The sequence below is a fragment of the Cherax quadricarinatus genome, chromosome 15 (assembly GCF_038502225.1).
Source record: "Cherax quadricarinatus isolate ZL_2023a chromosome 15, ASM3850222v1, whole genome shotgun sequence".
Lineage (NCBI taxonomy): Eukaryota > Metazoa > Arthropoda > Malacostraca > Decapoda > Parastacidae > Cherax > Cherax quadricarinatus.
This window is the reverse complement of record NC_091306.1, coordinates 11,044,245-11,067,042: the sequence shown is the minus strand read 5'-3', so window position 1 is coordinate 11,067,042 and position 22,798 is coordinate 11,044,245. Positions and strand designations below refer to the sequence as shown.

Here is a 22,798-nt window from a genome sequence, read left to right as displayed (position 1 = left end):
TTATGGATTTAGAAAAGGCATATGATAGAGTGGATAGGGGAGCAATGTGGCAGATGTTGCAAGTATGTGGAATAGGTGGTAAGTTACTAAATGCTGTAAAGAGTTTTTATGAGGATAGTGAGGCTCCGGTTAGGGTGTGTAGAAGAGAGGGAGACTACTCCCCGGTAAAAGTAGGTCTTAGACAGGGATGTGTAATGTCACCATGGTTGTTTAATATATTTGTAGATGGGGTTGTAAAAGAAGTAAATGCTAGGGTGTTCGGGAGAGGGGTGGGATTAAATTATGGGGAATCAAATTCAAAATGGGAATTAACACAGTTACTTTTTGCTGATGATACTGTGCTTATGGGAGATTCTAAAGAAAAATTGCAAAGGTTAGTGGATGAGTTTGGGAATGTGTGTAAAGGTAGAAAGTTGAAAGTGAACATAGAAAAGAGTAAGGTGATGAGGGTATTAAATGATTTAGATAAAGAAAAATTGGATATCAAATTGGGGAGGAGGAGTATGGAAGAAGTGAATGTTTTCAGATACTTGGGAGTTGACGTGTCGGCGGATGGATTTATGAAGGATGAGGTTAATCATAGAACTGATGAGGGAAAAAAGGTGAGTGGTGCATTGAGGTATATGTGGAGTCAAAAAACATTATCTATGGAGGCAAAGAAGGGATTGTATGAAAGTATAGTAGTACCAACACTCTTATATGGGTGTGAAGCTTGGGTGGTAAATGCAGCAGCGAGGAGACGGTTGGAGGCAGTGGAGATGTCCTGTAAATAAATAACAAAAAGGCACAATACCGTGACTGGAACAATACACAAATAACCCGCACGTCGAAACGTCGTCGTAAGCTTCTCTCTTTTATGTGCGGGTTATTTGTGAGATGTCCTGTCTAAGGGCAATGTGTGGTGTAAATATTATGCAGAAAATTCGGAGTGTGGAAATTAGGAAAAGGTGTGGAGTTAATAAAAGTATTAGTCAGAGGGCAGAAGAGGGGTTGTTGAGGTGGTTTGGTCATTTAGAGAGAATGGATCAAAGTAGAATGACATGGAAAGCATATAAATCTATAGGGGAAGGAAGGCGAGGTAGGGGTCATCCTTGAAAGGGTTGGAGAGAGGGGGTAAAGGAGGTTTTGTGGGCAAGGGGCTTGGACTTCCAGCAAGCTTGCGTGAGCGTGTTAGATAGGAGTGAATGGAGACGAATGGTACTTGGGATCTGACGATCTGTTGGAGTGTGAGCAGGGTAATATTTAGTGAAGGGATTCAGGGAAACCGGTTATTTTCATATAGTCGGACTTGAGTCCTGGAAATGGGAAGTACAATGCCTGCACTTTAAAGGAGGGGTTTGGGATATTGGCAGTTTGGAGGAATATGTTGTGTATCTTTATACGTATATGCTTCTAAACTATTGTATTCTGAGCACCTCTGCAAAAACAGTCATTATGTGTGAGTGTGGTGAAAGTGTTGAATGATGATGAAAGCATTTTCTTTTTGGGGATTTTCTTTCTTTTTTGGGTCACCCTGCCTTGGTGGGAGACGGCCGACTTGTTGAAAAAAAAAAAAAAAAACACACAAACTGAAGAAGACATGCACAGTTACATGACACTTGCCTTTATTGAAGATCTGGTGATGATTGATGGGATGGGAGGATGGGAGACCATTGATCTTCTTAGTGTTTAGAAGGGGAATCCCTTTCCATTAGCACTTGAGGTAGCAAGTCTTTTTCTGTTGTTACTTCCCTTGTTCTTTTAATGCCACTAGGACCAGCTTCAGAGTCACTGGACTTCTGTCGCACAACATATCTGTCGATAGATACCTGTACCTCTCGTTCCTTTATGACTTTCCTAAAGTGGTTCACAACATTGTCAGTGTACAGGTTGCCAACACAGCTTGCAGTAGCTGTGTCAGGGTGATTTTCATTAAAAAAGGTTTGCACTTCAAGCCACTTTGCACACATTTCCTTAATCTTAGAAGTAGGCAACTTCTTCAAGTTCTCTATCCCCTCCTCCGAAGCAGTTTCCTCAGGTCTGCCCTCTTGCTGTTCAAGATGATCTAGCAGCTCGTCAGTGGTTAGTTCTTCATTGTCCTCCTCCACCAGCTTTTCCACATTCTCCCCACTAACCTCCAACCCCTAGGACTTCCCCAATGCCACAGTTTTTTCCAAGCAGAGTTCAAGGTCCTCTTAGTCACTTCCTCCCAAGCCTTACCTATAATGTTTACACAATTGAGGATGGTAAAATGATCTTTCCAAAACTCTCTTAGAGTCAGTTGAGTTTCTGAGGTCACTACAAAGCACCTTTCAAACATAGCTTTTGTGTACAGTTTCTTGAAGTTGGAAATGACCTGCTGGTCCATGGGCTGCAGGAGAGGAGTGGTATTAGGAGGCAAAAACTTCACCTTAATGAAGCTCATGTCCCTAGAAAGCCGCTCTGCCAAGTCTGAAGGATGACCAGGAGCATTGTCTAATACCAGGAGGCATTTAAGGTCTAATTTGTTTTCAATTAGGTAATTTTTCACATTGGGGGCAAATGCATGGTGTAACCAGTCATAGAAAAAGTCCCTAGTGACCCATGCCTTACTGTTTGCCCTCCACAGCACACACAAATTAGCCTTGACGACATTGTTTTTTCTGAACACTCTGGGAGTTTCAGAGTGATACACCAATAAAGGCTTCACTTTGCAATCACCACTAGCATTGGCACACATCAACAGAGTAAGCCTGTCTTTCATAGGCTTATGTCCTGGGAGTGCCTATTCCTCCTGAGTAATGTAGGTCCTGCTTGGCATTTTCTTCCAAAACAGGCCTGTTTCGTCACAATTAAACACTTGTTCAGGTTTCAGTCCTTCACTGTCTATGTACTCCTTGAATTCCTGCACATATTTTTCAGCCGCTTTGTGGTCCGAACTGGCAGCCTCACCATGCCTTATCACACTATGAATGCCACTACGCTTCTTAAATCTCTCAAACCAACCTTTGCTGGCCTTAAATTCACTCACATCACTAGTTGCTGGCATTTTTTTAATTAAATCGTCATGCAACTTCCTAGCCTTTTCACATATGATCGCTTGAGAGATGCTATCTCCTGCTATCTGTTTCTCGTTTATCCACACCAATAAGAGTCTCTCAACATCTTCTGCCGCTTGCGATCTCAGTTTCGAAAACATAGTTGCACCTTTTGCATGAACAGCTTCCTTGATTGCCGTTTTCTTGCCCACAATAGTAGCGATGGTTGATTGGGTTTATTATACAACCTGACCAGCTCAGAGACACGCACTCCACTTTCATACTTAGCAATGATCTCTTTCTTCATCTCCATAGTAATTCTCACCCTTTTTGCTGTAGGGTTGGCACTAGAAGCTTTCTTGGGGCCCATGGTGACTTATTTTGCAGGTGCAATCACTACAAAGGCTGTGATAATATGAAATGTTCCAGTTGTATGTTTGGAAGCAACCGCGGTGGCTGGCTTGTAAACACTGGCACCCACGGGACAAGTGAGGCGCGCTCAGGCCAAAATGGACGCATCTCGTATGGAACGAATAGCGCTGGTCGGGTTTTTAAGCGCTAGTCGAGGCAAAATTTTTGCGTTAAAATGTATCGCTAGTCAGATTTATCGTTAATCGATGCCATCGCTGGTTGAGGGTCCACTGTATATGGGTTATTTGGGTATTGTTCCAGTTACAGTATTGTGCCCTTTTATTCTTTATTCATTATTGGACTTTTTTGTTTTTAACAAACCGGCCATATCCCACTGAAGCAGGGTGACCCAAAAGGAAAACGGAAGTTTTTCTTTTTAAATTTAGTAATGTATACGGGAGAAGGGGTTACTAGCTCCTTTCTCCCGGAATTTTAGTTGCCTCTTACCGTGTGCATTGCTTACTGAGGAAGAATTCTTTTCCACTTTCCCCTTGAAAATTATTGGACATGTTAAAACTAATAATGCTCTTGAAAATTTAACAATTGAATAATTGCTTTCATATTTATGGGAAAGTCACAGAATTTGGTAAACACAAGCCTATCTGATGTTATCCTGATGCCAAATGACTTCGAACAGGCGATAAATGACATGCTCATGCACTCTGCCCCCAGGCCCAGACTCATGGAACTCCGTGTTCATCAAGAACTGCAAGAAGCCCCTATCACGTGCTTTTAACATCCTATGGAGAGGGAGCATGGACACTGGGGTTGTCCCACAGTTACTAAAAACAACAGACATAGCCCCACTCCATAAAGGGGGCAGTAAAGCAATAGCAAAGAACTACAGACCAATAGCACTAACATCCCATATCATAAAAATCTTTAAAAGGGTCCTAAGAAGCAAGATCGCCACCCATCTAGATACCCATCAATTACACAACCCAGGGCAACATGGGTTTAAAGCAGGTCGCTCCTGTCTGTCCCAACTACTGGACCACTACGACAAGGTCCTAGATGCACTAGAATACAAAAAGAATACAGATGTAATATACAAAGACTTTGCAAAAGCCTTCAACAAGTGTGACCATGGCGTAATAGTGCACAAAATGCGTGCTAAAGGAATAACAGGAAAAGTTGGTAGATGGATCTATAATTTCCTCACAAACAGAACACAAAGAGTAGTAGTCAACAGAGTAAAGTCTGAGGCGGCTACGGTGAAAAGCTCTGTTCCGCAAGGCACAGTACTCGCTCCCATCTTGTTTCTCATCCTCATATCTGACATAGACAAGGATGTCAGCCACTGCACCATGTCTTCCTTTGCAGATGACACCCGAATCTGCATGACAGTGTCTTCCATTGCAGACACTGCAAGGCTTCAGGTGGACATCAGCCAAATTTTTCAGTGGGCTGCAGAAAACAATATGAAGTTCAATGATGAGAAATTTTGATTATTCTGATATGGTAAACATGAGCAAATTAAAACTTCATCAGAGTATAAAACAAATTCCAGCCACAAAATAGAGCGAAAAACTAACATCAAAGACCTGGGAGTGATAATGTTGGAGGATCTCACCTTCAAGGATCATAACATTGTATCAATCGCATCTGCTAGAAAAATGACAGGATGGATAATGAGAACCTTCAAAACTAGGGATGCCAAGCCCATGATGACATTCTTCAGGTCGCTTGTTCTATCTAGACTGAAATATTGCTGCACGCTAACAGCACCTTTCAAGGCAGGTGAAATTGTTTACCTAGATAATGCACAGAGAACCTTCACGGCATGCATAACGGAGATAAAACACCTCAATTACTGGGAGCTCTTGAAGTTCCTGAACCTGTATTCCCTGGAATGCAGGTGGGAGAGATACATGATTATATACACCTGGAAAATCCTAGAGGGAGTAGTACCAAACTTGCACACGAAAATTACTCACTGTGAAAGCAAAAGACTCAGCAGACGATGCAACATTTCCCCAACGAAAAGCAGGGGTGTCACTAGCACGTTAAGAGACAACACAGTAAGTGTCAGGGGCCCAAGACTGTTCAGCTGCCTCCCAGCATACATAAGGGGGATTACCAATAGACCCCTGGCTGTCTTCAAGCAGGCACTGGACAAGCACCTAAAGTCGGTACCTGACCAGCCGGGCTGTGGCTTGTACGTTGGATTGCGTGCAGCCAGCAGTAACAGCCTGGTTGATCATTCCCTGATCCACCATGAGGCCTGGTCACAGACCGGGCCGTGGGGGTGTTGACCCCCGGAACTTTCTCCACGTAAACTCCAGGTAATGCACATGGCTAATCACTGCATATCTCTGCCGCACCTCTTCCTAGCTTTACTTCATTATTCGTGATCTTGACACTTAATTGTCGTTATTAATAAATTATACTGTAATTAAGCTTCAAACTATACTACTAACGCTTTCATTTCATTGTTTCCAGGAAATCAGCAAGAATAAAGTATTTGAGGTGGCTTCATTTTTAGAACTGTTAATATTAGAATTTCATGCCTACTGTACACTTTTCATTTTCAGTGTGTTAATCATCCTGTATGCTTTGTGTTGCAGATTGTAGATCAGTCTGACCCCAATTGGTGGCAGGCACAATTGGTAGGATCAGTTAATAAGCGTACTGGCCTCATTCCCTCCCAAGAACTAGAAGAACGACGCAAGGCTTTTGTAAGACAAGAACATGATTACGTACACAAGATTGGTATTTGTGGCACGAGGGTTAGTATTTACAAATTTCTTTCCAAAGTGCTGTCTTTCACATCAAAGCTGCTGATCTAGTATGTCATTCTTGACTAAAATTTCATCAGCTAATTATTGAAAATAGTAAATAGTTATTAAGCAAAACTATTAGAGAAATACTATCCACTGTTTCTTCATATAAAGCTTCGTTTAATAGTGGGAGTGTATTGTAACATCAGTAACCAGTTTTGAGTAACATGATATGGCAGAAGATTTATGGCAAAAGGTCTCGACAAAAACAGAATTTGTCAGCGCTATTTGACTTCCAGCAGTTGGGTTTACCTCTCTTCTCCTGTCCCCGCCTCCCTTTCATATACGTATATACTGGCTCCCTACCTTCGTGCTGTGTGTGACTAGTTAATGGTCCAAGTCGAACCAAAACATCGTAAGTTTCTTTCTCCTATGTGCAGGTTACTTCTGTAATAGGTTTACCTGTTATTTTAGGTAATTTACATTAGTTTTCTTTTAAGGGGTGCCTTGATGCTAGTGAGGGGTTTATGATCTAAGGAATTATGCCTATCCATCCCTCTAGGATCAAACATGATTGCCTCCTATTTCCCTGGCCTTGTATAACCACTGCTAGTAGTTTTAGTGCATCCTAATGATTATAATATTGACATTATTTTTGGATAAGAAAGCCAAACTAAAAATTTAGTGCTCTGGCAAGTTTTCAGTTTTCTTTGTTGAGGGATGTAGTGTTGGCCACTCAAAGAGATGGTTGGGTGGTGGACCAGGTACCGAGTCATTCTATAAACTCAAATTGGTGAGTAAATCACATTGCCAAGTTCAGCAATTAAATATTTATTGTTTTGTGAACTAGACCTCGGTATCCTTGTCAGCATCAGTACGTCATTCACTGACAGGAAATTTTGGTCAGTTATACACATTTAAGTTTTTCACATTTATTAAATAATATACACATAAACTCATTACAATAAAGGCATTACAATTGACTACACTTTCATGCAGGCCAGAAGCAAATGATGAATACAGTAGGGCCCTGCTTTATGGTGTTTCACCTTATGGCATTCCGCTAATACGGACATTTCAGATTATGACCGAAACTCAATACAGCGGAACCTCGGCTTGCGAAAGCCCCACTATGTGAACTTTTCACGATACAAATTGTCATTTGGTTGATTTTTTGCTTCTGGATATGAACGAAATTTCAGGATACGTATTTCCCCCTCAAGGGAGGTTCCTTAAATAAATAAATAAAATATTTATTTTTCTACAAAGGTTACAGTGTGTGTTACATAATATGATTGGAGCAAAGAAAGCCATTATCATGTCTAGGCATTTCAGGCAGGCTTAATCTAATACATATAGACTACTTAAGTCTAGACAGGTGAAAAGTAGTGGTTACCAATGTTTTGCTGATGGTGGCACCAGCTACTGGCAGCCTTTTGAAGTTTCTTCTTACTGTTGTTATTATTATTATTATTATTGTTGTTGTTATGATAATTTTTATTATTAGTAGTAGTACATACATGGTGAGGGGCTCTTGATCTAGGGAATTGGATCTGTTTCAGTTCCCTAAATTAAGCCTGAATACCTTCCATCCCCTCCCTCCTACAAGCACTTCCCCATTATAATAATAATAATGATAATAATATATAATAATAATAATAATATATAATAATACTATATAATAGATGAGTAGTGGGGGGTTGAAGAGGGTTGGAATAGTTTTAAAAATGCAGTATTAGAATGTGGGGCAGAAGTTTGTGGTTATAGGAGGGTGGGGGCAGGAGGAAAGAGGAGTGATTGGTGGAATGATGAAGTAAAGGGTGTGATAAAAGAGAAAAAGGTAGCTTATGAGAGATTTTTACAAAGCAGAAGTGTTATAAGAAGAGCAGAGTATATGGAGAGTAAAAGAAAGGTGAAGAGAGTGGTGAGAGAGCGCAAAAGGAGAGCAGATGATAGAGTGGGAGAGGCACTGTCAAGAAATTTTAATGAAAATAAGAAAAAATTTTGGAGTAAGTTAAACAAGTTAAGAAAGCCTAGGGAAAGTATGGATTTGTCAGTTAAAAACAGAGTAGGGGAGTTAGTAGATGGGGAGATGGAGGTATTAGGTAGATGGTGAGAATATTTTGAGGAACTTTTAAATGTTAAGGAAGAAACAGAGGCAGTAATTTCATGCACTGGTCAGGGAGGTATACCATCTTTTAGGAGTGAAGAAGAGCAGAATGTAAGTGTGGGGGAGGTACGTGAGGCATTACGTAAAATGAAAGGGGGTAAAGCAGCTGGAACTGATGGGATCATGACAGAAATGTTAAAAGCAGGGGGTGATATAGTGTTGGAGTGGTTGGTACTTTTGTTTAATAAATGTATGAAAGAGGGGAAGGTACCTAGGGATTGGCAGAGATCATGTATAGTCCCTTTATATAAAGGGAAAGGGGACAAAAGAGACTGTAAAAATTATAGAGGAATAAGTTTACTGAGTATACCAGGAAAAGTGTACGGTAGGGTTATAATTGAAAGAATTAGAGGTAAGACAGAATGTAGGATTGCGGATGAGCAAGGAGGTTTCAGAGTGGGTAGGGGATGTGTAGATCAAGTGTTTACATTGAAGCATATATGTGAACAGTATATAGATAAAGGTAGGGAAGTTTTTATTGCATTTATGGATTTAGAAAAGGCATATGATAGAGTGGATAGAGGAGCAATGTGGCAGATGTTGCAAGTATATGGAATAGGTGGTAAGTTATTAAATGCTGTAAAGAGTTTTTATGAGGATAGTGAGGCTCAGGTTAGGGTGTGTAGAAAAGAAGGAGACTACTTCCCGGTAAAAGTAGGTCTTAGACAGGGATGTGTAATGTCACCATGGTTGTTTAATATATTTATAGATGGGGTTGTAAAGGAAGTAAATGCTAGGGTGTTCAGGAGAGGGGTGGGATTAAATTTTGGGGAATCAAATTCAAAATGGGAATTGACACAGTTGCTTTTTGCTGATGATACTGTGCTTATGGGAGATTCTAAAGAAAAATTGCAAAGGTTAGTGGATGAGTTTGGGAATGTGTGTAAAGGTAGAAAGTTGAAAGTGAACATAGAAAAGAGTAAGGTGATGAGGGTGTCAAATGATTTAGATAAAGAAAAATTGGATATCAAATTGGGGAGGAGGAGTATGGAAGAAGTGAATGTTTTCAGATACTTGGGAGTTGACGTGTCGGCGGATGGATTTATGAAGGATGAGGTTAATCATAGAATTGATGAGGGAAAAAAGGTGAGTGGTGCGTTGAGGTATATGTGGAGTCAAAAAACGTTATCTATGGAGGCAAAGAAGGGAATGTATGAAAGTATAGTAGTACTAACACTCTTATATGGGTGTGAAGCTTGGGTGGTAAATGCAGCAGCGAGGAGACGGTTGGAGGCAGCGGAGATGTCCTGTTTAAGGGCAATGTGTGGTGTAAATATTATGCAGAAAATTCGGAGTGTGGAAATTAGGAAAAGGTGTGGAGTTAATAAAAGTATTAGTCAGAGGGCAGAAGAGGGGTTGTTGAGGTGGTTTGGTCATTTAGAGAGAATGGATCAAAGTAGAATGACATGGAAAGCATATAAATCTATAGGGGAAGGAAGGCGGGGTAGGGGTCGTCCTCGAAAGGGTTGGAGAGAGGGGGTAAAGGAGGTTTTGTGGGCAAGGGGCTTGGACTTCCAGCAAGCATGCGTGAGCGTGTTAGATAGGAGTGAATGGAGACGAATGGTACTTGGGACCTGACGATCTGTTGGAGTGTGAGCAGGGTAATATTTAGTGAAGGGATTCAGGGAAACCGGTTATTTTCATATAGTCGGACTTGAGTCCTGGAAATGGGAAGTACAATGCCTGCACTTTAAAGGAGGGGTTATGGATATTGGCAGTTTGGAGGGATATGTTGTGTATCTTTATATGTGTATGCTTCTAAACTGTTGTATTCTGAGCACCTCTGCAAAAACAGTGATAATGTGCGAGTGTGGTGAAAGTGTTGAATGATGATGAAAGTATTTTCTTTTTGGGGATTTTCTTTCTTTTTTTTTGGGTCACCCTGCCTCGGTGGGAGACGGCTGACTTGTTGAAAAAAAAAAAATACTAATAATAATGCTGATGATACTGTGCTCATGGGAGATTCTAAAGAAAAATTGCAAAGGTAAGCAGATGAGTTTGGGAGTGTGTGTAAAGGTAGAAAGTTGAAAGTGAACATAGAAAAGAGTAAGGTGATGAGGGTATCACATGATTTAGATAAAGAAAAATTGGATATCAAATTGGGGAGGAGGAGTATGGAAGAAGTGAATGTTTTCAGATACTTGGGAGTTGACGTGTCGGCGGATGGATTTATGAAGGATGAGGTTAATCATAGAATTGACGAGGGAAGAAAGGTGAGTGGTGCGTTGAGGTATATTTGGAGACAAAAAACGTTATCTATGGAGGCAAAGAAGGGAATGTATGAAAGTATAGTAGTACCAACACTCTCATATGGGTGTGAAGCTTGGGTTGTGAATGCAGCAGCGAGGAGGCGGTTGGAGGCAGTGGAGATGTCCTGTCTAAGGGCAATGTGTGGTGTAAATATTATGCAGAAAATTCGGAGTGTGGAAATTAGGAGAAGGTGTGGAGTTATTGAAAGTATTAGTCAGAGGGCTGAAGAGGGGTTGTTGAGGTGGTTTGGTCATTTAGAGAGAATGGATCAAAGTAGAATGACATGGAGAGCGTATAAATCTGTAGGGGAAGGACGCCGGGGTAGGGGTCATCCTCGAAAAGGTTGGAGGGAGGGGGTAAAGGAGGTTTTGTGGGCGAGGGGCCTGGACTTCCAGCAAGCATACATGAGCGTGTTAGATAGGAGTGAATGGAGACGAATGGTATTTGGGACCTGACGATCTGTTGGAGTGTGAGCAGGGTAATATTTAGTGAAGAGATTCAGGGAAACTGGTTATTTTTATATAGCTGGACTTGAGTCCTGGAAATGGGAAGTACAAAGCCTGCACTGTAAAGGAGGGGTTCGGCAGTTTGGAAGGATATGTTGCGTATGTTTATAGGTATATGCTTTTAAACTGTTGTGTTCTGAGCACCTCTGCAAAAACATTGATTATGTGTGAGTGAGATGAAAGTGTTGAATGATGATGAAAGTATTTTCTTTTGGGGGATTTTCTTTCTTTTTTGGGTCACCCTGCCTCGGTGGGAGACGGCTGACTTGTCAAAAAAAAAAAAAATATAACAATAATGATAATCTTTCTTTCTTTCAACACACCAGCCGTATCCCACTGAGGCGGGGTGGCCCAAAGGGAAAAACAAAAGTTTCTCCTTTTACATTCAGTAATATATACAGGAGAAGAGGTTACTAGCCCCTTGCTCCCGGCATTTTAGTCGCCTCTTACAACACACATGGCTTACAGAGGAAGAATTCTGTTCCACTTCCCCATGGAGATAAGAGGAAATAAACAAGAATAAAAACTAGAAAGAAAATAGAAGAAAACCCAGAGGGGTGTGTATATATGTGCTTATACATGTATGTGTAGCGTGACCTAAGTGTAAGTAGAAGTAGCAAGACATACCTGAAATCTTGCATGTTCATGAGACAGAAAAAAGGACACCAGCAATCCTACCATCATCTAAAACAATTACAGGCTTTTGTTTTACATTCACTTGGCAGGACGGTAGTACCTCCCTGGGCGGTTGCTGTCTACCAACCTATTACCTATGATAATGATAATATATAATAATAATGATAATAATAATAATAATGATATATGTATAATAATAATATAATAAAAATGTACTATAATTATAATAATAGACGGCTTCAAAAGGCCGTCACTAGATGGCAGTGAATACCACGACAATGCGGGAGCAGTTATGGCCGCCTCTGCTTGTCACATAATGACATATTTTATTCGTTCTAGAGTATATATCTGGTTTCTATGTTATTTATATTGCTTATTATGTCATATTCGATCAATTGTGATAGATAAATAAGCCGCAGAATTGATATTAGTGCTATATTGAAGTGTATTGTTCCTGCCTCTAAGAGCAGGAATTTCGCCAGAACAGATTAATGGCTTTTCAGTTAATTTAAATGAAGAAAATTGACTCAACATACGAACAAATCAGGATACGAACAAGGTCACTGAACGGATTAAGTTCATAAGCTAGGTTCCATTGTATACAGCTCCTCCCGCCTGACTTTCTAATATGGTCACCACGCCCCACCCGGTTTGTTTACATTCTCCGTGAGCACCGTGTCTCTCCATTATGTCTGGAAACGTTCCAAGATTTCAAGTACAGTGGACCCCAGACATGCGATGTCCCCAGTCTACATTAAAACTGACCTACGATGATTTTCAGCGTAAAAATTTCACCCCGACATACGTTGAAAAACTCAACTTACAGCATTCATCCGGTATGCGGCCACGTCTGTCCGCCTGAGTGTGCCTCGGCAGGCCTGCCTTCAGTTAGTGTGCCAGTGTTTACAAGCCAGAGTGGTCACTCCCACGCATACATTCGGAATGTTTTATATTATTCCAGTGTTTTTAGTGCTTTTAACTGCTAAATAAGCCACCATGAGCCCAAAGAAAGCTTCTAGTGCCAACCCTGTGGTAAAGAGGGTGAGAAATATTATCGAAATACTATCGTACCGCGGTCAGCTGCTGCTGCTGTTTTAGCACCATCAGCTGCTGCTGCTGCTGCTACTGTAGTACTGTCAGCTGCTGCTGCTGCTGCTACTGTAGCACCGTCAGCTGCTGCTGCTGCTGCTGTACCACTGTTGTTGGTGTGGCTTATCGAGAATACCGATAAACATTTAACCCCAGAGGGTTAGCCACCCAGGATAACCCAAAAAAGTCAGTGTGTCATCGAGGACTGTCTAACTTATTTCCAATGGGGTCCTTAACCCTTTGAGGGTCGACAGGCCCTCTTCGAGACTCGTTCTCAGGATCAGCCAAATTAAAAAAAAAAAAAAAAAAAAAATTCTCATGAAAAGATAGAGAATCTTTTCCCGATCATAATGACACCAAAAATATGAAATTTGATGGAAAACTTACAGAATTATGCTCTCGCGAAGTTAGCGGTCTCGGCGATGTTTACGGATCGGCGATTTTGCCCACTTTGAGCCCCATTTTTGGCCAGTTCCACTGTACTAGTCGACAAAAAACACGAATATTTCGCTAGAACTCCATTTTTTCTATTGAATGAGTGCAAGAAACCACCCATTTACCAATTTCAACTATCCAGTACAGTGGTCAGAATTTAGCAATTTTGCCAATTTCACACAAATTTCAAAAGATGCCAATTTCCGAATAGGGTCCAGAACAAACAAGAAATACATTCCTGGCACTAAAATGACATTTCCTCTGTTCATTAGTCACGTCTCAAAGCCCCACTTACATTCTTTTGCTTTCCACTTTGAAGTTTTATTCTCACAAAAAATAGAAGATTTACTGTTATGCAGACTACTGCATTAGTGTAAAAAATGGTATGAATCATATTGGCGCACTTGCAAAAGAATATTGGACTCACCAGTTGACGTGTATTGGACGCTTGGCATGATTTGTTTACTTTTGAACTTTGGTAAAAATCGAACATTTCTGCTGCTTTGAGCTCAATTTCAAGTATCTCAATTTCTATGATATGCCTTCCATTCTATAAAATGAGACCAAGAAAACTAGAATACAGCAATAAATACCATACGAAAATACAGTGCAAAGTCGCTGTTTTATTCCAAAAAAAATGGTCAAAATTTTTTTTTCTCATTATGCACTGTGTGCTGCAGGATTTTTTTTATGCTGTGCACACTGAACACATAGACCCATTCTTTCATATGTAGGCCTACCAGCTTTCTCCCACTAGATTTGAGGGCGCTAGAATTTAGGCGTACTAGTACGTCAAAAACCCTGGGTCGTAAGCCGTACTAGTACGTCCGAAACCCTCAAAGGGTTAATCTTGTCTCCCAGGATGCGACCCACACCAGTTGACTAACATTCAGGTGAACAGGAAAAAATGCCTGGAACTAGTGCTCATATTGGTGAATTTAAGGCCAGCAAAGGTTGGTTTGAGAGATTTAAGAATCATAGTGGCATACACAGTGTGATAAGGCCTGTTCTGGAAGAAAATGCCAAACAGGAACTACATTACTCAGGAGGAAAAGGCACTCCCAGGACACAGTGTCTCATCAGTCATTGCTGCATCTTTAATAAAGGTAAGTGTCATTTCTTCTTCATTTAGTAGAGTAGTACATGCACAATATATATTGTGTATATACTACTCTACTATTGTGCGTGTATCCTTCTTTTTGTGTGTAGGAAAATGTATATTTCATGTGGTAAATTTTTTTTTTTTCATACTTTTGGGTGTCTTGCACAGATTAATTTGATTTCCATTATTTCTTATGGGTAAAATTAATTCAACCTATGATCATTTCGTCTTAATGTGGGCTCTCAGGAACGGATTAATATCGTAGGTCGGGGAACCACTGTATTTTAAAGTTATTTCATGTTTTATAGTATATGCTCCGATAATTATACAGTGGTACCTTGACTTACGAGTGCCCCAATTTACGAGTTTTCCGAGTTACGAGCCATCGTTCGTTTGATTTTTTGCTTTGAATTTCCAGCCAAAATCCGAGTTACGAGCGAGCTTCAGATACGCCGCCACTAATTGGCAGCGTATCTGAAGTCAAGTCCAGCTCTGTACCCAAAGGAATGCCAGGTATAGTTGGAACCTTGACTTACGAGTTTAATCCATTGCAGGAGCTAGCTCGTAACTCAATTTACTAGTATGTCAAATTAATTGAAAAGCCATTAATTCGTTCCTGCACTCTGGAAAGACCAGAAAAAATACTTGGATATGATGCTGTTATCAATTGTATGGCTTATTTATCTATCGCAATTCATCTAATATGACGTAATAAACAATATACATGTACATAATAAACATGTACATAATATACATGTACGTAATAAACAATATACATGTACATAATTCTAGAGTATATACATGCATATACTCTAGAACGAATAAAATAGACCATAACATGGTGGCAGAGGCAGTGGCAGAAGCATCTGCCATTTCCTGTCCAATTTGACTTTATAGCATCTTCCCATGCTCTTATTGTAATAGAAAATGGAGTATTTTTGAGGCTAACTGCAGTAGATCACTAGTTTTCTAAGGAAAACATTGAAAATATCATATATAAACACACAATAAATCATAATACACTACAGAATGTAAAGAAATAATAAACTGTTTATATAAATTGTACATGTACTCACACACTGAATATAACTGATACAATTTGTTTTGTTTAATCAATGAACATAACTGATATGGTATCTCCTGCGAGATGCTTCTCTCTCAACCACGTCAGCAGCAGCTTCTCTATCTTTTCATGTACAGAGGTCCGCAGCTTAGATGTTATTGTAACGCCCTTGGCTGGCGCTATAACCTTTATCGACTCCTGCTGTTTTAGTATCGTACATATAGTAGATGTACTGCGCTGGTATTGTCTGGCTAAATCCACAACTTGTGCACCTTGCATATGTTTATCTATGATTTCATGCATTAATTCCATGGAAATCATCGTCTTTTTCTTCTTATCACTGTCCTTTGCACTTACTTTCTTAGGACCCATGGTTAGAAAAGCGAAATTTGGCCAAATGACTGTTAAAATTGTAAGCAAAGCATGAGAGAACTGCTTCGACAGCGATGTAAAAATGTGTACTGCCAACTAGTGGCAGCATTCTGAATTATTATTGTATACGTATTATGTACATTATTAATTTAGGCAACTGAAGCTCTATCGTTATTGTAATAATAATAATTATTATTATTATTATTATTATTATTGATAATTTAGGGAACTGAAGCTTTATCGTTATTATAATAATTTACTATTATTATTATTATTATTGATGATTTAAAGAACTAAAGCTCTATCGTTATAATAATTATTATTTTTATTATTATTATTAATTTAGGGAATTAGAGCACATATCTAATCCCCTAGATCAAGAGACCCTCACCAGCATCAAGGAATCTTGATGCTGGTGAGGGGCTCTTGATCTAGGGAATTGGATATGAGCTCAAGTTCCCTAAATTAATAACATTAATAATAATAATAATAATAAAAATAAAAATAATAATTATTACAATAATGATAGAGCTTCAGTTACCTAAATTAATAATAATACATTATTATAACAATGAGAGCTTCAGAACGAAGTCAACTCAGTGCACTGAGAGCAGTTCTCTCCTGCTTGACTTACATTTTTGACAGTCATTTGGTCAAATTTCGCTTTTCTAACCATGGGTCCTAAGAAAGTAAGTGTAAAGGACAGTGCTTAGAAGAAAAAGAGGATGATTTCCATGGAATTAAAGCATGAAATCATAGATAAACAAGACAGGTGTCCAGGTTTTGGGTTGAGGGGGAAGTGGGGGGGAACTGGCTCGTAACTCAGAGCAAAAAATCAACCGATCGATGGCTCGTATCTCAAAAAACTTGTACGTTGGGACACTTGTAAGTCAAGGTTCCACTGTACTTCGTTCCATCCCACACACTCTTCCAAGACATAACTGGGAGGATAATACTCCCACACTAATCGCAGATTGTAGTGAGGCACCTTGTCCCTTGTTTGGTTCTGTATAAATCCGGGGAAGAGGTAACCTCCATTTCAGCACTCAGAGTTTTTCCAGAAACATTAGTTAAGGTGGGTGGAGTACTGATAGTAGTGGGTTGAGTAGTGATGGTGGTGAATGTAGTAGTGATAATGGTGGGTGTAGTAGTTATAGTGGTGAGTGGAGTAATGATGGTGGTGGGTAGAGTAGTGATGGTGGTGGGTGGAGTAGTGAGAGAGGTGGGTGTAGTAGCGATGGCGGTCAGTAGAGTAGTTAAGGTGGTGGGTGGAGTAGTGAGGGTGGTGGATGGAGTAGTGATAATGGTGGGTGGAGTAGATATGGTGGTGGGTGGAGTAGTGAGGGTGGTGGGTGTAGTAATGATGGAGGTGGGTGGAGTAGTGAAGGTGGTGGGTGGAATATACAATACAGTGGTACCTCAAATTTCAGCCTTAATTCGTTCCAGAAGGCTGTTCGAGTGCCGTTACCAAACGAATTTGTTCCTGTAAGGAATACTGTAAATTAGCTTAATCCGTTTCAACCCCCCCAAAAATACACTTACAAAAGCACTTACAAAAATACACTTACATAATTGTTTGAGTTGGGAGTTGTTCGAAATTCAAGGTACCACTGTATTTCTTATTTATAAATACATTTTTCTTATTTAAAATCCTGTAACAAAAAAAATGGAGTGGGTTTTTGGGGGCTGGAACAGATTAATAGTATTTCAATTAATTTCAATGAGGAAAACTGATTTGACATACGAGCAAATTGAGTTATGAGCTGTCACAGAATGAATTAAACTTGTAAGTCAAGGTACCACTGTACTTATGTGTACCTGTACCTAAATAAACTTACACACTGCTGGTGTGCAGGTATACATTAAAAGCAACAAGAGTGTCTATTAGTCTTGAGGATGCCATATTAATAATAATAATAATAATAATAATAATTTTTTTTTTTCAACAAGTTGGCCATCTCCCACCGAGGCAGGGTGACCCAAAAAAGAAAGAAAATCCCCAAAAAGAAAATACTTGCATCATCATTCAACACTTTCACCACACTCACACATTATCACTGTTTTTGCAGAGGTGCTCAGAATACAACAGTTTAGAAGCATATACGTATAAAGATACACAACATATCCCTCCAAACTGCCAATATCCCAAACCCCTCCTTTAAAGTGCAGGCATTGTACTTCCCATTTCCAGGACTCAAGTCCGACTACATGAAAATAACCAGCTTCCCTGAATCCCTTCAATAATATTACCCTGCTCACACTCCAACAGATCATCAGGTCCCAAGTATCATTCGTCTCCATTCACTCCTATCTAACACGCTCATGCTGGAAGTCCAAGCCCCTCGCCCACAAAACCTCCTTTACCCCCTCTTTCCAACCCTTTCGAGGACGACCCCTACCCCTCCTTCCTTCCCCTATAGATTTATATGCATTCCATGTCATTCTACTTTGATCCATTCTCTCTAAATGACCAAACCACCTCAACAACCCCTCTTCTGCCCTCTGACTAATGCTTTTATTAACTCCACACCTTCTCCTAATTTCCACACTCCGAATTTTCTGCATAATATTTACACCACACATTGCCCTTAGACAGGACATCTCCACTGCCTCCAACCGTCTCCTCGCTGCTGCATTTACCACCCAAGCTTCACATCCATATAAGAGTGTTGGTACTACTATACTTTCATACATTCCCTTCTTTGCCTCCATAGATAATGTTTTTTGACTCCACATATACCTCAATGCACCACTCACCTTTTTTCCCTCATCAATTCTGTGATTAACCTCATCCTTCATAAATCCATCCGCCGACACGTCAACTCCCAAGTATCTGAAAACATTCACTTCTTCCATACTCCTCCTCCCCAATTTGATATCCAATTTTTTCTTTATCTAAATCATTTGATACCCTCATCACCTTACTCTTTTCTATGTTCACTTTCAACTTTCTACCTTTACACACATTCTCAAACTCATCCACTAACCTTTGCAATTTTTCTTTAGAATCTCCCATAAGCACAGTATCATCAGCAAAAAGTAACTGTGTCAATTCCCATTTTAAATTTGATTCCCCATAATTTAACCCCACCCCTCTCCCGAACACCCTAGCATTTACTTCTTTTACAACCCCATCTATAAATATATTAAACAACCATGGTGACATTACACATCCCTGTCTAAGACCTACTTTTACCGGGAAGTATTCTCCCTCTCTTCTACACACCCTAACCTGAGCCTCACTATCCTCATAAAAACTCTTAACAGCATTTAGTAACTTACCACCTATTCCATATACTTGCAACATCTGCCACATTGCTCCTCTATCCACTCTATCATATGCCTTTTCTAAATCCATAAATGCAGTAAAAACTTCCCTACCTTTATCTAAATACTGTTCACATATATGCTTCAATGTAAACACTTGATCTACACATCCCCTACCCACTCTGAAGCCTCCCTGCTCATCCGCAATCCTACATTCTGTCTTACCTCTAATAATAATATGACGCAATAATAATCACTCTGAGGCACATTAAATGTCGTATATTACATTAATATAAACATTTTCATTAATCCATCTATGATTTTTTTTCTGAATTATATAATAAACATGCTACGTAACATATAAACATTTTAAATACACTCCACAGTAGAATAAATTAACATAAATATGAGATGTTACATGTAAATGAACGTGTATGAAACAAAACCAGACGCATTCGTCTGCTTGTTTACATACTCCACGTCTCTCTCTTCTCTCATTTACTCACTCTCTCTTTCTCTCTCATTTATTTGTTTTACCTTGTTTACTCACCTTTCACCCTACATTAAGACTACAGATATTTTAAGGTAAGTAATGGGATTCAGGGAAACCAGTTATTTTTATATAGCCGGACTTGAGTACTGGAAATGAGAAGTACAATGCCTGCACTTTAAAGGAGGGGTTTGGGATATTGGCAGTTTGGAGGGATATGTTATATATATCTTTATATATGCTTCTAAATTGTTGTATCTGGGCACCTCTGCAAAAAGTGATTATGTATGTATGAGGTGAAAGTGTTGAATGATGAAAGTATTTTCTTTTTGGGGATTTTCTTTTTTTTGGGTCACCCTGCCTCGGTTGGAGATGGCCAACTTGTTGAAAAAAAAAAAGTAGTGTACTGTATATGCATTTTATCGCTCTAGGGCAATTTAAATGTCTTGGTATATTATATGTAGGCAGGGTGGCTTGGCCTGGCTAGCTACCATACCTCCCACACCTGACTTCCTACAAATTAATACTACTCACTTATCACCCTACAACAATAAAACCTACAAGAATCTCCAAGACTAGTATCTCCTTATTAGACCACATCTGGACTAACACCATATCCCCTTTAAAATCAGGCATAATCACAGACAACACCACAGACCACTACCCTACCTTTCTCATAACCAACCTAGGTAAATTGCCCCAAGACACTACTAAAGTTACCTTCAGACTACATAAAGAGACAGCTGTTAATAACTTTAACAGCTATGAGTAACATCGACTGGAATAATGAGCTAGAAACATATACAGATACGAATGAATGTATTAATAATTTTCTAAAAAAAACCCACTACCTCTGTAACAAGCATTACCTGGAGTAACGGGGATCAACGCCCCCGCGGCCCGGTCTGTGACCAGGCCTCCTGGTGGATCAGAGCCTGATCAACCAGGCTATTACTGCTGGCTGCACGCAAACCAACGTACGAGCCATAGCCCGGCTGGTCAGGAACCGACTTTAGGTGCTTGTCCAGTGCCAGCTTGAAGACTGCCAGGGGTCTGTTGGTAATCCCTCTTATGTATGCTGGGAGGCAGTTGAACAGTCTCGGGGCCCCTGACACTTATTGTATGGTCTCTTAACGTGCTAGTGACACCCCTGCTTTTCATTGGGGGGATGTTGCATCGTCTGCCAAGTCTTTTGCTTTTGTAGTGAGTGATTTTCTTGTGCAAGTTCGGTACTAGTCCCTCTAGGATTTTCCAGGTGTATATAATCATGTATCTCTCCTGCCTGCGTTCCAGGGAATACAGGTTTAGGAACCTCAAGCGCTCCCAGTAATTGAGGTGTTTTATCTCCGTTATGCGCGCCGTGAAGGTTCTCTGTACATTTTCTAGGTCAGCAATTTCACCTGCCTTGAAAGGTGCTGTTAGTGTGCAGCAATATTCCAGCCTAGATAGAACAAGTGACCTGAAGAGTGTCATCATGGGCTTGGCCTCCCTAGTTTTGAAGGTTCTCATTATCCATCCTGTCATTTTTCTAGCAGATGCGATTGATACAATGTTATGGTCCTTGAAGGTGAGATCCTCCGACATGATCACTTGAAGGTGAGATCCTCCGACATGATCACTCCCAGGTCTTTGACGTTGGTGTTTCGCTCTATTTTGTGGCCAGAATTTGTTTTGTACTCTGATGAAGATTTAATTTCCTCGTGTTTACCATATCTGAGTAATTGAAATTTCTCATCGTTGAACTTCATATTGTTTTCTGCAGCCCACTGAAAGATTTGGTTGATGTCCGCCTGGAGCCTTGCAGTGTCTGCAATGGAAGACACTGTCATGCAGATTCGGGTGTCATCTGCAAAGGAAGACACGGTGCTGTGGCTGACATCCTTGTCTATGTCGGATATGAGGATGAGGAACAAGATGGGAGCGAGTACTGTGCCTTGTGGAACAGAGCTTTTCACCGTAGCTGCCTTGGACTTTACTCTGTTGACTACTACTCTCTGTGTTCTGTTAGTGAGGAAATTATAGATCCATCGACCGACTTTTCCTGTTATTCCTTTAGCACGCATTTTGTGAGCTCTTACGCCATGGTCACACTTGTCGAAGGATTTTGCAGAGTCTGTATATATTACATCTGCATTCTTTTTGTCTTCTAGTGCATCTAGGACCTTGTCGTAGTGATCCAATAGTTGAGACAGACAGGAGCGACCTGTTCTAAACCCATGTTGCCCTGGGTTGTGTAACTGGTGGGTTTCTAGATGGATGGTGATCTTGCTTCTTAGGACCCTTTCAAAGATTTTTATGATATGGGATGTTAGTGCTATCGGTCTGTAGTTCTTTGCTGTTGCTTTACTGCCCCCTTTGTGGAGTGGTCTGTTGTTTTAAGTAACTGTGGGACGACCCCTGTGTCCATGCTCCCTCTCCATAGGATGGTAAAGGCTCGTGATAGGGGCTTCTTGCAGTTCTTGATGAACACGGAGTTCCATGAGTCTGGCCCTGGGGCAGAGTGCATGGGCATGTCATTTATCGCCTGTTCGAAGTCATTTGGCATCAGGATAACATCGGATAGGCTTGTGTTAACCAAATTCTGTGGCTCTCTCATAAAAAATTCATTTTGATCTTTGACTCTCAGTCTGGTTAGCGGCTTGTTAAAAACTGAGTCATATTGGGACTTGAGTAGCTCACTCATTTCCTTGCTGTCATCTGTGTAGGACCCATCTTGTTTCAGTAGGGGCCCAATACTGGACGTTGTTCTCGACTTTGATTTGGCATAGGAGAAGAAATACTTTGGGTTTCTTTCTATTTCATTTATGGCTTTTAGTTCTTCGCGCGATTCCTGACTCCTATAAGATTCCTTTAGCTTAAGTTCGATGCTTCCTATTTCTCTGACCAGTTTCTCCCTACGCATTTCAGATATATTGACCTCTTTTAGCCGCTCTGTTATTCTTTTCCGTCGCCTGTAAAGGGAGCGCCTGTCTCTTTCTATTTTACATCTACTCCTCCTTTTTCTTAGAGGAATAAGCCTTGTGCATACATCGAGTGCCACCAAGTTAATCTGTTCTAGGCATAAGTTGGGGTCTGTGTTGCTTAGTACAGTGGACCCCCGCATAGCGACTTTAAACCGTGCAAGAGGGCTCATTGTTATGCGAAATGATCGGTATGCGAATGAATTTTCCCCATAAGAAATAATGGAAATCAAATTAATCCTTGCAAGACACCCAAAAGTATGAAAAAAAAAATTTTACCACATGAAATATACATTTTCCTACACACAAAGAGAAGGATACATGCACAATA

The 22,798-nt window shown here is 40.3% G+C and overlaps 1 protein-coding gene across 6 annotated transcripts in view; it reads left to right on the top strand.

Annotated features, from left to right (window-relative positions):
- vari (MAGUK p55 subfamily member vari) overlaps positions 1-22,798 on the top strand; it is a 344,145-nt gene that overhangs the window by 279,462 nt on the left and 41,885 nt on the right. For all 6 annotated transcript variants that reach the window (XM_070085146.1, XM_070085147.1, XM_070085149.1 and 3 more), the window contains one exon: positions 5,975-6,136. In XM_070085146.1, the coding sequence (XP_069941247.1) occupies positions 5,975-6,136 (162 nt within the window). The remainder of the gene's footprint in view (positions 1-5,974; positions 6,137-22,798) is intronic.